At 45.2% G+C, this 12,484-nt stretch overlaps 1 protein-coding gene across 2 annotated transcripts in view; it reads left to right on the top strand.

Annotated features, from left to right (window-relative positions):
* The first annotated feature begins 1,099 nt into the window (after positions 1–1,099).
* The window catches only part of cd164 (CD164 molecule, sialomucin), a 30,883-nt gene continuing 19,498 nt past the window's right edge, over positions 1,100–12,484 (top strand). The window contains exons 1-2 of one of the 2 annotated variants that reach the window (XM_085997785.1): positions 1,100–1,280; positions 6,816–6,908. In XM_085997785.1, coding sequence (XP_085853911.1) covers positions 1,220–1,280; positions 6,816–6,908 — 154 coding nt within the window. In that variant the 5' untranslated portion in view covers positions 1,100–1,219. The remainder of the gene's footprint in view (positions 1,281–6,815; positions 6,909–12,484) is intronic. The other variant, XM_085997784.1, reaches the window with a different exon arrangement.

Genomic DNA, 12,484 nt, shown 5'->3' with positions numbered 1-12,484 from the left:
GTTATTCCCGGGGATGAGAGGATGGACATATGAGGAGAGGTTGAGTAGATTGGGACTCTACTCATTGGAGTTCAGAAGAATGAGAGGCGATCTTATTGAAACATATAAGATTGTGAAGGGGTTGGATCGGGTGGATGCGGGGAGGATGTTCCCGATGATGGGTGAAACTAGAACTAGGGGGCATAGTCTTAGAATAAGTGGCTGCTCTTTCAAAACTGAGATGAGGAGGAACTACTTCACTCAGAGGGCGGTAGGTCCATGGAATATGCTGCCCCAAAAAGCTGTAGAAGCTACATCATTACATAAATTTAAAACAGAAATAGACAGTTTCCTAGAAGTAAAGGGAATTAAGGGTTATGGGGAGCGGGCAGGAATTTGGACATGAGTCTAGGTTCGGATCGGACATGGCCCTGTGGGTAGCGGAGCGGGCCCACGGGCCGTGTAGCCTGATCCTGCTCCTATTTCGTGTGTCTAATTCTGTTAGATTCAGGAGATGGTTCTGTGATAGTGGATTGGCGGTTAGGATCAGATCAGCCATGATCTTATTGAATGGCAGAGCAGGCTCGAGGGGCCGATTGGCCTACTCCTGCTCCTATTTCTTATGTTCTTATGTGCCTGCCTGCACGCGTAAGGCCTTCCGCCGCGACCAGTGGGCGCCGGAGGGTCTGGAGTGCATCATCGCTCCCTCCAAGGAATAGTATTTTAATGTTAAAAAAAGTAAAATACTGCAGATACTGGAAATTTGAAATATAAACAGAAAATGCTGCAAATACTCAGCAGGTCAGGCAGCATCTGTGGAGAGAGAAACAAGAGTTAACATTTCAGGTCGATGACCTTTCATCAGAACTGGAAAAAGTTGAGATGTAACAGATTTTAAACAACCGCAGGGGGAGGGGGAGGGAAGAACAAAAGGGAAGATCTGTGATAGGGTGGAAGGCAGGAGTGATTAAATTATATTATTTAAGTTTACTTCAAATTTTTTGTTAAGGTACAGTTTTTATTGTTTGCGTCCGCTTGTTTAAGGCGACACCTGCTTAACTGCCTGATAGCAGGAGATGATTCGGCCTATCGGCTGGCCCCGGATGCGGCTCCTCCCCCGGGGCCAGACCGGCACCGCAGTCACGTGAGCTGCAGCAGGAAGTTCTCGAGAGCGGAGGAAGCAGCAGCGCGAGCGGCTCTTGTCTGTCTGTGAGTGATCGCTCGCTGCCTGTCTGTCACCATGCGTTGGCCGGTGCTGTGCGGCGTCGCGCTGCTGTGCTGGAGCGCGAGGCTGTGTGCAGGTACGTTCCATTCCCTTCCCGGGGAGGCGGCGCGAGCGGCTCCGAGGCAGTGGTCGCTCCCCCCGAGTCAACGGTCGTCGCCCCCCCAATTCAACGGTCGCCCCCACCACCCCGAGTCAACAGTCGCCCCCGCTCCTGCCCCCCCCGAAGTCAACAGTCGCCCCCGGGCCCGGTAGATCCTCCTCGCGGGGATCTTGAGCACAACTTTCCCCCTCTTTTTGAGACCGACTTTTACTAATGTCCGCTCCGCCCGTAAGATTTCAGGCCTACAAACCGGGCGCTGGCCTCTCGCCCCTTCAGTGTTGTGACTGAACTTGTTCCGAGTGCGAGCTCCCTCCGCGTGTCTTTAGACGGTCACTGACATTGAATGTGCCGTCAGTGGCTATTTGTAACCGGGTGCTGAGCGGCCTGCTCTCCCCGGGGGACCCCAGTTTCTTCCCTCCTCTCCCGGGGGGACCTTCAGTCTCTCCCTCCCCTCTTGGAGGGTCCCGCGATGCACCAAGGTGTCAACCTGCCGCCGTCTGAAGGCCCAGTTCTACTCTGGCTTCAAAATGGTGGCTGTGGTAAAGGAAGTAAAATATTTTATTTCTCCCCTTTTTTTGCATCCTGTTTCTATTTCCCCCAATTTTGACCAACACTTCAAAGTTGCTTAATTGGCTGTAAAGCAGGCTGGGACGTCCTGATGCTGTGAAAGGAGCTATATTGTATAAATGCAATGTATAAATACTTAATGTTTAGGAATATGATTAAGCATGTACCATTTTTCATTCTATTTTTATTCAAAATAGAAAAGGCTTATATGGTCACAACGAACCTGATTTGGCAAAAGAGATTAATTTAAATCTTTTAGTCTTTTAAATTGGAAAAAGTAAGATGAAGGACACCCATCAAGTTGTGGGGGGGGGAGACAACTTCCTGTTGGCTGGGTCAAAATCCTGGAACTCCCTACATAACAGCACTGGGAGTACCTTCGCCACATGAACTGCAGGAGTTCAGGAAGGCAGCCAATCACCACCATCTTGAGAGCAACTAGGGTTGGGCAATAAGTGCTGGCCTTGCCACGTCCTTTATCCTGAGAATGAATATAATAACAAAATGAATAAGGAAGACTACGTATATAGGGTAGTACTAATTAGGTGACATCCAAATTTGGGTTTTAAAATCCTGAAGATTGTGGAAGGAATGACCCCACTGAAATGCCCTGTTCAAATCAGCATCACTGCTGAGATTCACTTGAGTTCACCACACTGGTAAGTTCAGCAGCTTATCAGAGTGAGATCAGCTCTTGGTATTTAAATAGAAATGAACAGACATAACCATATTGTTATTTTTAAGACACTAATGGTGATGCTCTAATTTTAGCATTCTTTAAAATTTGCATTTAAATAGCTATTATGGATCTTATTTCTCTCTCACCATTCTATCTGCAATTCCATCCTTCTAGTTTGCAGCCCATTTAGCTGAAAGGTGGTTAGATGACCTATACACCCAAGTGTGAAATAGGGCTGGGATAACTTCCTCTAACTTCACCCAACCTAGTCCTTGAAAATCTCTCTTAGTGAAGTGTCTGATGTTCCCTCCCTCTGTTGGCCAGTCTTGGACCAGGGATCTGGGAGAGTTGAATATTCAAGCCTATTACTCTGTTGCAAAGTACACTGCAATTATGTGTTGCACTGTTCCAAATGCATTGTTTCAACAGATATTATTTTCTGTACAAGGGTGGGGTTCTATTGCTCAGAAAACAACTTGCTTACATTTAGTGTTTTAAGTCGGGGTTCAGTTGAAGGAAGAGCTGTCGCCTGTGCTAAAGCATGCAACCCTTATTTGTTCTACTGGCTGTTTATTCAAGGTCTGCAGTAACTGGTGTTCTTTAAGCATCTTTAAAATTCTCTTTCTGTTTTCCCCTGCTCCGTGGAATATCGTGTATAGAGAGAGGATCAAAGGAATGCAAATGATTTATAGAAGCGATTAAAAAATAAAGTATACCTGCTCTGGGGCAGAGATGAAAGAGAATAGATGCTGCAGCTGCCTGATGGTGTCAGTTGGAGTTGGTAGCAGAAAGGGAAGTGTGGCGGAACCACCAGAGGATTACGGACAATTGTATATAATTCCTTTTACAGCAATGTAGTACAGCTGGGGGCTGCACCTTTAATGTATCTGTTAACTGTACTAGGGCTTCTTTCCTGTACTCCGCGTGATGACGTCATGCCGTCCGTCACGTGATCTCAACGGCGGGAAGAACGTCATGACGTCAGAGCTCGGAACCTGCTAGCAGTTGAGCTCGGAACCTTCTAGCAGTTCCAGAGAGGCTTTCAAGCAGACCAGACCTATTTGCATTGTATCTTACAGTTTCCTGTACAGCTTTGTTTGTTCATTAAATTTTATTGTTTTTGATTTTCTGAGTCGATCTCAATTCTTCGGCTAGGAACCCCGGTTCCTACATTGGTGACCCTGATTTCTTCGAACAATTTTCGTTGAAGTTACATCATGGACACGAACGCCGTCACCCTCAAACTGCCGCAATTTTGGGAGCAACAACCCGCCGTGTGGTTTTTCCAGGCGGAAGCCCAATTTGCAATCCGGGGAGTAGCAGCGGATTCGACCTGTTATTATTACGTGGTCTCCGCCCTCGACAGCGTCTTGCGGGTCGTCTGCCTCCTCGAGAGTCCACCGAGCGATGGCAAGTACGAAGCTTTAAAAGCACGTTTACTGCAGATTTTCGGTCTGTCCAAGTCGGAACGCGCTCGCAGACTTATCTCCATGCCGGCCTCGGGGACTCAAAACCCTCAGAGCTCATGAGCCAAATGCTCACGCTTTTGGGCTCGGAATCGCAATGTTTTCTGTTCCGCGAGCTGTTTCTCTGTCAACTACCAGAGCCAGTACAGACGGCCTTGGCCAATTCCGCGATCACGGATTGTGCTGAACTCGCCGTGGAAGCAGATAAAATATTCACCATCTCACAACAATCTTGTGCAGCCACGAGGCGCCAAAACTATGCTGAACTCGCCGCAGAGGCAGATAAAATATGTTCCTGTCAGTCATGTTGTGCAGCCACGAGGCGCCCATTCCCCACAAGAGCGAATCCGACGACGACTCCTGCAGGCTGGTGTGCATACCACGCTCGTTTCGGCGCGAAGGCCAGAAATTGCCGTCCGCCCTGCAGTTTCTCAGCAAAAAAAAAACTACCTCCAAACCAGCGGTTTCTGAGAAGATCAATAAGGCCTAAGGGATGCGTCGGAGTTGCGATGGCCGTCGGGTCCGCAGGGAAACTCCTATACATTACAAACTCCCTGTCAGGGCGACGTTTTCTCTCTGATACTGGCTCCCAGTGCAGTATCCTACCAGCGTTGAAGCTGGATCTTCAATCCGGCGGTCAAGGTTCCCCCCTCGAGGCAGCCAATGGTGCGGTCATTCGGAAAGCGTAGGGTCCAGTTGAGTTTTGGCAGCCAACGTTTTGTTTGGGAGTTCATCACGGCGAAAGTCTCACAGGCCATCCTGGGGGCAGATTCCTTCTGCGCAAACGGGTTTCTCGTCGACGTCCGACACTGCCGGCTAATCAGTGCCTCCACTTTTCACTCGGTCCCCTGCCACCGAAGCACCGCGATGTCTTAGTCAGTTGCCTGTGCAGTCCCATCTCCAAATGAGTTCTCTCGTCTTCTCAGTGAGTTCCCTGAGCTCACCAGGCCCACATTTTCTTCAGTCGCGAGGCACGGTGTGGCGCACCACATTACCACGACAGGATCCCTCGTTTATGCGAGAGCTCGAAGGCTGGAACCTGGTAAACTCGCGACCGCCAAGGCGGATTTCCATTCAATAGAACACCTGGGTATTATTCGACGTTCGAATGGTCCTTACCATTACACATTGTTCCTAAGCCGGGCGGCAGATGGCGACCATGCGGCGACTACAGCCGCCTGAATGAGGCTACCACACCGGATCGGTACCCAATTCCTCACATTCAGGATTTTTCGGCCCATCTGGCAGGGAATTCCATCTTTTCCAAAGTAGACCTCGTCCGAGGCTATCGTCAAGTGCCCGTGCATCCTTAGGACGTCCCCAAAACTGCCGTCGTCACACCTTTCGGGCTCTGAGTTCCTTCGTCTCCGTTTGGGCTGAAGAATGCAGCACAAGCCTTCCAACGTCTCATGGATTCCGTGTTGCGCGATCTGCTGTTCATCTTTGTCTACCTAGATGACGTCCTTATTGCCAGTAACAGCACGAAAGAACACATTACCTTTTTTCTCGTCTCAGCCAACATGGCGTTATTATCAACCCAGCCAAGTGCCAGTTTGGGTTGCACAGCATTGATTTTCTGGGACACAGAATCACCTCAGAAGGCGCCGTCACGAAGGTGGAAGCAGTCACCTCGTTCCCTCTTCCTCAGACCGTCGGGGCCCTCCAGGAATTTCTGGGAATGGTCAATTTTTATCATTGGTTTGTCATCCCAGTGCCTACGTCGCATCATGACCTGCAGTGCTCCCATGTCCCGGTGGATCTTAAGAGCGCAGAATACGTGTTCATTCGGCAGGATGCTCGCAAAAACCCGCTCAAACTGCTTTACACAGGTCCGTTCCGCGTCATCTTGTCAGGTGATAAGTCCTTCACAGTCGACGTCGGCGGTAAGCCTGACCACATCTCCATCGACCGGTTGAAACCGGCGCATCTGGATCTGAGCGAACCAGTCGTCACCGCTCAGCCGCCTCGTCATGGTCGTCCACCGTCGACTGCCGGTCCAGTACAGCCACAGTCATCCGCCGAGTTGCCAGTGCCCGCCTCACCGGGTCGACCACAGCTGGCCACCTCTTCTCCACTTGCGGCGTCATCCCAACCACAGCCAACAGCCAGTTCGTCTTCTAGCGCTCCGTTTCAGCTGCCGGGGTAGCGCAGTCGGTCAGACAGACTCGTCAGACCCCCTTCTCGCCTTACCTTCTCTGTTAAAAGCAATTCTGGGGGTGGGAGGGGCGCATGTGGCGGAACCACCAGAGGATTATGGACAATTTGTATATAATTCCTTTTACAGCAATGTAGTACAGCTGGGGGCTGCATCTTTTAATGTATCTGTTAACTATACAAGGGCTTCTTTCCTGTACTCCGCGTGATGACGTCATGCCGTCCGTCACGTGATCTCTCGACGGCGGGAAGGACGTGTCGACAGCGGGAAGAACGTGATGACGTCAGAGCTCGGAACCTTCTAGCGGTTCCAGAGAGGCTTTCAAGCAGACCAGACCTATTTGCATTGTATCTTAGTTTCCTGTACAGCTTCGTTTGTTCATTAAATTTTATTGTTTTTGATTTTCTGAGTCGATCTGAATTCTTCGGCTAGGAACCCCAGTTCCTACAGAAGGCTACTTTCTAATACTGTTACTACATTGATAGCGTTGACTCAGCACTCGTGGTTTTAGTATTTCAGCACCAAAGTAATACAGTAGATGGCTTTCCAAGTAGCTCTGATTATTTTGTATTCAGTCTTAACTTTAGAAACCACTGTGCATAACATTTAGGACTGACTGACTTTTTTTTATACATTATTTCTAGAGCGATGCCAAGATTTTAAGGACTGTGATAATTGTACTACTTTTGTGAACCACACGAGTGCCAACTTGAGCTGCGTCTGGCTGGTCTGCGCAGGTAAAAGATTTTGCTGTGTTCTATTATAGTACAAGAACCACCAGCAACTATGCTGTGTTTTGTAATTAGGTGAGTTCTTTAAGTCACAGGTTTGGATAAGTAGTAGGTTCCAGCAGGAGTCACTTATTTTGTGCTTTATTTAAATTATACTCCAGCAAATTTGAGCTTTTTGTATTAATTGATCAGTAAGGCATTTAAAAAAAAAAAAAAAAACCCTAGCATGGACTTTGGTGAGTACAGCTCTTACAACAACTTGACAGTTTTCCACCGGATACATTTGAGGCAGGCTGGAGACTATTTGGGATTATTCCGTTGCTATGCCTCTGTTATTTCCAATTAAAACAGATCTTCATTGCAGTTCTAATATAGACCATATAAACAGTATCCTCTTGCAATTAAGATATCAAATAGATGAAAACCTCAGAATAACAAAACGCTGGAAAAACTCAGCAGGCCAGCATCCATGGAGATATTGAGTTGAAAATATTATAACAAATTTAATGGAACATAATTTGCAACTTGAATTTCTATATTAGACTGTATACTTGAATTCAGAGAATCTCAAGCTCTACAGTCTAGAGACAAGGTTAAAGGAGGTAGCTAAATATTAAATGGTTCAGATAGATAAAGTAAACCAAACATATTTCAAAGTACATTTAAATGTCTTGAAGAGGAATAATAAATGATGTGTGAAAAAAGAGCAGGGAAATAGGATTGGCGTAAAAAGCTCTGAAGCGTTTTATTACATTAAAGGTGCTATATGAATGAAAGTTGATGTAGAGCTGGTACAGGCACAATGGGCTGAATGGCCGCCTCCTGTTCTAGAATTTTAATGAAGATAATGCGAGTAGGTCATGAGAGCATACAATTAAATGAGTGAAAAGTAAACTTAAAAGATATTGGAAACAATTTATTTTCCAAATGTTTAATTATTTGGATATAATCTGTTGGGGTATGTTCTACAGACAAAAAATATTTAGAAGTGCTCAAAATTAAGTTGAATACTTTTTTGGGATAGGCAGAGGGATGAAGCTTGATGAGCCAAATGGCCTTTTCTCAAATTTGAGTGTTCTTCGGTTGCTGATGGGTCCAAAATAAAAATGAAATTCTTGGTTAGGGCCATCGTTTTTGTATACTTTACAATCTTGGTGCTGGTCTCTGAACATATACAAATACTGACGATACAAACAAGCTAGTGATTGATCGATTGTTGCTGGCGAAGGTAAATGTAGGTCCTTTACAGTTAGAGACGGGAGAATTTATAATGGGGAATGAGGAAATGGCAGAGAAATTAAATAAATACTTTTTCTGTCTTCACGGAGGAAGACACGAAAACCCTCCCAGAAATACGAGAAAGCCAAGGGTGTGACGAGAATGAGGAACTTAAAGAAATTATTAGTAAAAAAAAACAGTACTAACAAAAATTAATGGGACTAAAAGTCGATAAGTCCCAAGGACCGGATGACCTACATCCTAGGGTTTTGAAAGAGGTGCCAATTGGGATAGTGGACGCATTGGTTGTCATCTTCCAAAATTCTATAGATTCTGGAACGGTTCCTGCAGATTGGAGGATAGCAAATGTAACCCCGCTATTTAAGAAAGGAGGGAGAGAGAAAACGGGGAACTACAGACCTGTTAGCTTCACATCAGTAGTTGGGAAAATGCTGGAATCTATTATAAAGGATGCAATAACTGGGCACTTAGAAACTAATAGTAAGATTGGGCAGAGTCAACATGGATTTGTGAAAGGGAAGTCCTGTTTGACAAACCTATTGGAGTTCTTTGCAGATGTAACTAGTGGCGTAGACAAAGGGGAACCAGTAGATGTGTATTTGGATGTTTAGAAGGCCTTCGATAAGGTCCCACACAAGAGGTTGGTGAACAAAATTAGGGCACATGGAATTGGGGGTAATATATTAGCATGGATTGAGAAATGGTTAACAGACAGAAAACAAAGAGTAGGGATAAATGGGTCTTTTTCAGGATGGCAGGCTGTGACTAGTGGGGTACTGCAAGGATCAGTGCTTTGGCCCCAGCTATTCACAATCTATATCAATGATTTGGATGAGGGGACTAAATGTAACATTTCCAAATTTGCTGATGATACAAAGCTAGGTGTCAGTTGCGAAGAGGATGTGAAGAAGCTTCAAGGGGATCTCGACAGGCTCAGTGAGTGGGCGAGAACATGGCAGATGGATTGTAATGTGGATAAATGTGAAGTTATCCACTTTGATAGAAAAAACAAAGGCAGAGTATTTCCTAAATGGTGAAAGATTGGGGAATGCAGATGTTCAAAAGGACCTGGGTGTCCTTGTACATGAGTCACTGAAAGTGAATGTGCAGGTGCAGCAAGCCATCAGGAAGGCAAATGGTATGCTGGCCTTCATTACAAGAGGATTTGAGTGCAGGAGTAAAGAAGTCTTACTCCAATTATATAGGGCCTTGGTGAGACCACACCTGGAGTACTGTGTACAATTTTGGTCTCCTTACCTAAGGAAGGATATACTTGCCATAGAGGCAGTGCAACGAAGGTTCACGAGATTGATTCCTGGGATGGCGGGACTGTCGTATGAGAAGAGATGGAGTAAACAAGGCCTGTATTCTCTTGAATTCAGAAGAATGAGAGGGAGTCTCATTGAAGCATACAAAATTATTACAGGGCTTGATGGGGTGGATGCTGGGAGAATGTTTCTCTAGGCTGGGGAGTCTAGGACCAGGGGCCACAGCTTCAGGATAAAGGGTAGGCCATTCAGGACTCAAATGAGAAGAAATGTCTTCAGAGGGTGGTGAATCTTTGGAATTCTCTACCCCAGAGGGCTGTGGAGGCTCAGTCATTGGGTATATTCAAAACAGTGATCGATAGATTTCTGACGAGTAAGGGCATCAAGGGATATGGCGATAGGGCCGGTGAATGGAGTTGAGGCAGAAGATCAGCCATGATCTCATTGAATGGCAGAGCAGGCTTGCTGACTACTTTTCTAACTTGCACTTCAAGCTTTGTTTCTCTCTGTTCTGGGCCCACACTTAGATTCCCAGCCCCCTGACAAACTAGTTTAAATCCTTCCCAACAGCACTAGCAAACCCCCCCCTGTGCGGATGTTGGTCCCGTATCTGCCGAGGTGTAACCCGTCCAGCTTGTACTTGTCTTCAAATATCTTCTGACTAGTACCAAAGGTATTTTAGACATAATGCAAATCATTGTTCAGTCTTTGAGCTTGGGAATCAGGTGGGGGGGGGTGGAAAGGAGAGAAAAAAGTGAAATAGGACCTTTTAATAATTGTTAGATATATCTAATGTGTTGCCGAGCTCACATTACGCATTTGTTCTTTTATACCTCCTGTTGAAACTATGTTCATGGCTATCCAGTTTCCTCTCTTACCACTTCTGTGTCTGAGAAACACTTTCCTAGCAACTCTTGCACTCCTGGGCGGGATGTAAGCAAAGCTTGTTTATCCACCCCCAACATCCAACTAACTTGTGCATTTGAATAAAGCAGAATTCCAGTTTCTTTGGACCAGGATATTTTGAAACAGCAGCTACATCAGAAAAAGAAAAATCTGCTGGATCAAGTAAAACACACAACTTGAGTGGTTCAACTTAAAAACCATCGTAATGCTAACCATGATGTTGAGTTCAGTACGGATGGTGGTGGTATTAAATGAGCAAAAAGGTGAAAAATATGATTGACCTTTTTGGTGGGATGAGGAAATTGAAGGATTACTGATTTGAACAGAATAAATTCAGGGTTAACATAGTACTTTCTCCTTCTCTTCCTCCCCTTCCCCATAATTATTCTCCACTATCCCTATTAATTTACATTCTTCCTCTTGTAATATTCCATCATCTAGAAGACAGGCAAGCAACCTAATCTCTGGCTGCTACCTAGTCTGCTCTTGAGCCTTCTATTGGAAGGTCGAGCTGAACAATTTCATCTTCCTCTGGGAAAGCACTCCTCTAGCAGTCCATATGAGGTTGGGAGTTCAGGTGTGGGCAGCTGTGCCTTCAATATCATAATATTAGTTGTGTTTTTCTATATTTCTGGTCATTTCCCTCGTCAGCATCTTGAATCTTAAAATCACTTTCGTATTTTAAAAGTAGCTAACGGCAAGTGAACCCTGTGAGAGAGAGAGAGATATATTATGTCAGATAACTAATGGTAAACAGTGACTCAAACTAAACTTTTTCTTACTTGGTACAGGGCACCAAAATGGCCTGTATCTAAACCTGCAGAGGAAAATAAAGGAACTAGGTATATAGTAATCATATCAGATTACAGAAAGCTTGTCAACTATGAAAGGATGGGCTGATTTACGGGTTAGATTAACGATGAACTGAACAAACCAAGTGCACTTGCCAGCTTCTCTTACTCGAGGATCTCTGCAGGCTTCTGAATCTTTTTTGTTGAAGGTCATATAAGAATATAGGTTTGATTTAGGATGTTCTCTCTGGAAGTCAATGTAAGCAACAAACCAGGCTTTCATAGTTTCTCCCAAGAGTTCATGAATGCTCCCAAATATTCTACTTTTAATGCAACATTAGCCAACCATTTTGGATGATCCCTTTAACAACTGTCATTTTTCAATAAGCTTAAATACTGTAGTTGAAACTTCAAATCCGAGAATGTAAGCACTTTTCAGGATTTAGGAAGTGTATTCTTAAACATGTACTGCGTTGGACCATGGAGATAAGGGCAATGGGACCGGTTTTGGATTGCTTGAGCAGAGCTGGCACAGACAACGTTGGCCTGTGCCTTTACTCTGTGCTGTAAACCATGATTTAAAACTTCAGCATGAGAAGTAACACCAGAGTATCTACTGTAACATCCTTAATAAAAATGATCTAGTGGAAATGATGTGTATATAATTTAAATTGATGGAGACAAATGATGACCATTTTAATTAATTTGAGTAGCAGGTTGAGGAATGCTTCAATGGTGAGTATGCAATCTGCGTGCTCTGCAATAGAATCGCCTATATCACGAGTTACCAACGAAGGATCAGTCTCATCCTGATGGTGTGCTAATATAGCCTGTAATGTAATGCCAGAACTCCACTGCTGTAAACTCTGGTCACACTATTCTGCCTGTCACCAAGTGTGATTCTGCTCCTGGTTTGGTGCTGGATGTGGCCTGTATGAAGTAACCTGCTTTTGCTGTTTGTTTGCATTCCAGGAATTCACTAGTGTCACCAGTCACTGAACTTCTGTGGAAGCTGGTTCTCCCTGCACTTTGCTTGCTGTCGTAACAGTTTGGTTGCTAAAGTTTAAAACTTTTAGAAACTAATTATTTTGTTCCTCCAAATTGGGCTGGTTATCTTTGGTGCAACTGCGATCTCTAGTTTTTAGTGTAAACTGAAGTGTTTGCCTTTTTTTTTCTGCCAACTTTTTTTCTCTCCACTGAATCACATCGGTGTAATTGTTCTCCCCTCCCTTCACCCTGCACCTCAAACCTCCTGGGAGACATAGAACCTCCCGCTGCCTTGAGCTTGGAACTTTATAAGTGCTCTGCTGTATGGTTACATAGATACATAGAGATAGGAACAGGAGTAGGCCATTCGGCCCTTCGAGCCTGCTCCGCC

This window comes from Somniosus microcephalus, chromosome 9 (assembly GCF_052327205.1).
Source record: "Somniosus microcephalus isolate GS21.2 chromosome 9, FLI_Smic_1.0, whole genome shotgun sequence".
Lineage (NCBI taxonomy): Eukaryota > Metazoa > Chordata > Chondrichthyes > Squaliformes > Somniosidae > Somniosus > Somniosus microcephalus.
This window is presented reverse-complemented; position numbering and strand designations above follow the sequence as displayed.